Genomic DNA, 5058 nt, shown 5'->3' on the forward strand with positions numbered 1-5058 from the left:
AACCCTTATGTCTCACGAGGTGAAATGTGTATTTCTGCATAGCAGAATGATGTTGCCATACAATACATATTAAAGATTATATACCCTACATATTGTACATATGTACCAGTATATAAAAACAATCCAAAAGTTCATACTGATAACAGTATCACCAGTACCAGGTGGTCAGTGGTTTACATTCATATATAAAGACAGACAATACTGTGTAAAAGTAACTAAGTTGTCAAATCACTCATTTTACACAAATACAAACTCTAACACTGGCCCAGTACCAGCTAGATTGCTTTAAAGCAATCGAAGGCCAGTGGTGGTGTTGTGGTGGTGATCTTGCTGCATATGTAAAAAATTAAACTTTTGTAGTGCATGTTTTAATATCTGAGTCCAAACAATCACTACACACATAAATACATGTACTAGTTGGGTCAATGAAGAGCACAAAATCCTATAGGTGGAATTTAGTGAGCATTATCGGTTTACATTCATATATAAAGACAGACAATACTGTGTAAAAGTAACTAAGTTGTCAAATCACTCATTTTACACAAATACAAACTCTAACACTGGCCCAGTACCAGCTAGATTGCTTTAAAGCAATCGAAGGCCAGTGGTGGTGTTGTGGTGGTGTTTGTGGTGGTGATCTTGCTGCATATGTAAAAAATTAAACTTTTGTAGTGCATGTTTTAATATCTGAGTCCAAACAATCACTACACACATAAATACATGTACTAGTTGGGTCAATGAAGAGCACAAAATCCTATAGGTGGAATTTAGTGAGCATTATCCAGTCATTTCAATAGAAATCATGGTGATGGGAGCTTGTTGCACCACCAACTTGAAGTTGGTTGCACAAAGTTGCCACGTGACCGAAAGAAAATTACTTGGTTTTAAAGTAACTTCATGCGTCGCTACACCATTGACAATGAACAAAGGACATCGCTGAATCGCAAAATCACGGAATTTTCACTAATGTGACAATGCCTTATGAAATGTACTTTGAGATAAGGGTCCCAATAAATTGTACTGTGTTAAAGAGCTGCAACATCTGTAACATCTTCATATAGACTACACACATTCATATACTAAAAGGGTACAACCACAGAAATTCTTTAAGTTTCTTGCTCACAGGCAGTTGTTGAATACTATCTTTCCCAAAACTCTGCACCACCGCTCTTCTCGCCAGTTCCTGTAGGCTCTGCGGCACATCTCCACGATACGGCATACTCAGACTCTTTTTAGGGGATGCAATATAGTATCCTAGCAGGCCAAAAAGGCAAGAGAAAGTATGTTTACTGCCCGCTAAACTGAAACCTCCATCCTTTATGAGCACTCGCACACTGGTCGGGCCCTCAGGAGCCCGATAGCTGAGAGTGAAGAAAACATTCGCCTGCATGCTGTCCCGGATCAGGAATGTCCCAAGAGGAAGTCTGGCCAGTCGTGCATGTGCTTCATCTACTTCCAAGGGACCCCAGTAAAATCCACTGTGGTTCAGGTAATCCACAGCCTGGGTGATGAGTTCACATTCCTTCTGGTCCCGGAAGGGGTGAAAGTGTGTTGATGGGACAGAAGAGGGTTTGGGGCACTCGGCCGTCTTGGATGGGCTCTGTCGCGCAACTGTATGGTCAGTGTCATTATGCTGGACCATTCTGAATCAGGGCCCACTCATACCATTCCTCCATGGTCCCAAAGCATGGATGAATGATTCTGTGCCGCCTGTTCACAGAAACAGAGAGTTCTAACATCAAGAGGTGGAAACAGCTCTTGCCTGGACACATTCTAGAAAGTCTGTGAGTGTGTGAGAAAGTGATTGAGTGTGTGTGAGAAAACATGTTGATTTCAAGTTTGCTCAGCTTTAATTAAATTCTTCACTACAAAACAGAGAGCTTACCATTCATATAAATATGATGCTCAAAAAAAAAAGTTTGTTTTAAAATATTATTAATATATGCTTTTGTGCAGAAAATTAAAGTCAGTGTGGTACAAGATGCTATTTTGTTGCCATGTGATAAGAAAACCATAAAACATAGAAGACACATTTTGTACAGGTCATATGGAGTAACCCTAAGAAAATAAAATTAATTATTAAAACAGCAACAACGAAACAACTAAAAATCATGTTTTAAAATCTGATGATTAAAAATAAACATTATATACACTGAGGGCTGTGTACTGTCTCAAAGTGCAAGTATTAGTAGCCTACTACTTGATGGTTATTGTTTACACCACCTTTTTTTTTTAAATCAAAAACGGTACAAACATTTTTAAGACGAATTTCTGAAAACAACACGGATACAACGATGATATTTAGAATATATGTAGAAACTTCTCACTTTTCTTAACTCGAAAACCATCTTTCAAATACGGGTCAGTGACAAAGAAAAATAATTTACATCACGCGTAAAATACTCTAAAATCAAAATCCATATAAAATCATTACAACATATTTTAAAATATTAAAATAATTAATATCAATACATTTTATACTTTAAACACATTAAAACATAAAAACCACCATAAATAACTAATAACTCTGTCTAGCGTTCTGTGGTTGGCTACATAATGCTTTAAAAGTCTTGATGTTATAATGTTCTTTTCAGACAAAAGGTTTTAAGATTTTAGGTTTTAACTGGCACTGGAAAAGCGAAGCCCCCTGCCTTCTCTGAAATACCAGCTCATACATGTTTTCTCGAACTGCCAGGTATCACATGATATTAAAACGGTTTCCATGGGTTTAAATGTTCAATTGTCTACCTACACTTTTCATAATAACTATTATGCTACCGAAAGGGTTTCCATAAAGCATTGTCTAATACACGAATATCGTCACGGTGAAATTAAAGGTAAAGAAACACCTCCATTCCGGTCTCAGATGAAAAACCTCTAGCCTGCTTACCGCAAATGCAGTTTGATGTTGACTAACCCAAAACTTCTCCAGAACTGTGTTATGATTTCCTGCGATGCTACATGATTAGTTGTGACACATCATTCTTCTCATAGGCTGACCATTACAAAAGATAACGAAACCGAAAGTTTAAAAATCAGCTAGGCGGTCTCGCCTCTGGCATATGAATAACTGGAAGATCTCTTCCAAGAACTGTCAGTCTGGATGAAGAGTAGCATATGCCTTAATTCATGCACGAGTTATCTTATTTACACTACCCTCTGCTCTCAATATGCAATGTGCAAAGTAAAATACTATATTTAGGAATGGTATTTCTCTCGCTCTGTAGCTAATACCTTCAAAATGGCGAAGATCTTGGTGATAATGCACATAAAAAGCCTATTATAATCAAGCAACTGCAGTTTAAATTCACGAGGAGCCTATGTATATTAATTCATCTTTTAGCTTGCTGTGATGTATGCACTTTTGTTTCACTTTCATTTCAGACGCTTTACTTAAAATCACGTGATATTCACCAAGTCATCTCGTCTCACGACAGTTTAATGGTTGAAGTATCAGGTCTTAGCCCTGGTTTATTTGTATTAAGACGGTAACCCTAAGCAAACATATGCCATATTTACATGAGCTACACATCTAAAGGCAATGTTCTTTTATTCATAGACTTGGAAAACGAAATGACGCTAAACACACAGCATCCTTATATAAGTCAATATTTTATAGCATTTTATAAAATAGTAGCCTAAGAATCGTCCATTGAAAAATCCACTGTTTTGAATATTGGGGGAACATATCCACTTTAAAGTCTATGATGGTTATGACCCTTATATTAAATTTAAAAAAAACAAACAAAAAAACGAAAATGATAATAAAAAGTAAAACATAAACAATGTCAAAGTGTTACTTTTTTATGTCAGACAATTATGGTATCTGATAAACAGCAGAATTCACTGGTAATTGAATAAATACATACAGTTTCGACTATAAACGGATGTTGTATGATTAACTGTTCTCTCTGTAGATCTGTAAGATTACTTCTGACTCTTCTAGAAACCTGATCATCTCTAAAAAATATCTGATAAAACTATATCTCTGACTGGCATAGCAGAATAATTCATCATATATTAAGTTCAGGTCATTTTTACATCTTAGAAAACACTTCTCAATTCAATTGCCAGTTTTAAAATATCTTTAACAAATATGTTTGCATGAAACATAATTAGTTATCAATCAGTCAGTAGTATTAATCATTATATTTGAATCGTAGTAAACAGCTGAGTTTACTACTACCCTATATTTACAGGAAAAACGATTCACCACAACCCACCATAGGTGCACACCGGTATGCTTACTCATTTCAGTTTCACTTTAGCTGACCCATAGGGCTCATTTAGTTCAGGTGTAAACATTTGAAAAAAGCAGTCAGAGAGACATAGATGACAACAGTATAGTATACCATGTGTAAAAGTGGAAAACAATCACATGGCAGAGACAGATTAGACTGGTGAAGAAAAATGGGTAGTATTTCAATCATGTGTTGATTAGCATAATAATGGATTATTGTAGACTATTCAAAACAATTAGACTTAAACGAAGCTTCACTTTCAGAATGACACCTGATCTCGATTAACTGACATGATCATCCTGAAACAAAAAGCAGAAAAACATATTACAACAGAACTGTTTTTTCTTAAATCATTTCTGAACATTTCATTTTACAGGAAAACGTCCCCATCTGATCTGCTAGTTTCACTAACCTAAAACCAACAGCTGTTAAAATAACCGCACAATTTGCTTTTACAACAGAGAAAGCAAAGCGCTTCCAAGAAATGTACTTGACAATAAGCGTATACAGTGCACTCTACTGGCAAAAGACTTAAAGGGGTCATGAACTGTCTTATTTTGTACTGTTCTCTGAGGTCCACTTATAATGTTATCAAGATTTTTACGTCAAAAAACATCGTAATTTATAAGTAATAGGCTAGTTTCTGTCCTGTTTTGACCCCCTTCATCAGAATGCTCTGTCTGAATAGGCATAGCAGATTGTAAACTCAGAAGTAAATGCTCACTGCTATGATTGGCTAACAGTTATGCATATTGCAAGTTCTGTGTGCCCACCTTTATACAGTCTATGGTGCCCACCAATGTAAACTTCTGCATGT

At 36.1% G+C, this 5058-nt stretch overlaps 1 protein-coding gene across 1 annotated transcript; it reads right to left on the reverse strand.

Annotated features, from left to right (window-relative positions):
* Nucleotides 1–523: 523 nt before the first annotated feature.
* On the reverse strand, nt 524–1875 carry LOC107590765 (suppressor of cytokine signaling 1-like). The gene has a single exon (XM_016279667.1). The coding sequence runs from the start codon at nt 1640–1642 to the stop codon at nt 1073–1075; it is 570 nt and encodes a 189-aa protein (XP_016135153.1). The 5' UTR covers nt 1643–1875; the 3' UTR covers nt 524–1072.
* Between the last annotated feature and the right edge of the window lie 3183 nt (nt 1876–5058).

This window comes from Sinocyclocheilus grahami, unplaced genomic scaffold (assembly GCF_001515645.1).
Source record: "Sinocyclocheilus grahami isolate Dianchi unplaced genomic scaffold, SAMN03320097.WGS_v1.1 scaffold132.1, whole genome shotgun sequence".
Taxonomy (NCBI): Eukaryota; Metazoa; Chordata; class Actinopteri; order Cypriniformes; family Cyprinidae; genus Sinocyclocheilus; species Sinocyclocheilus grahami.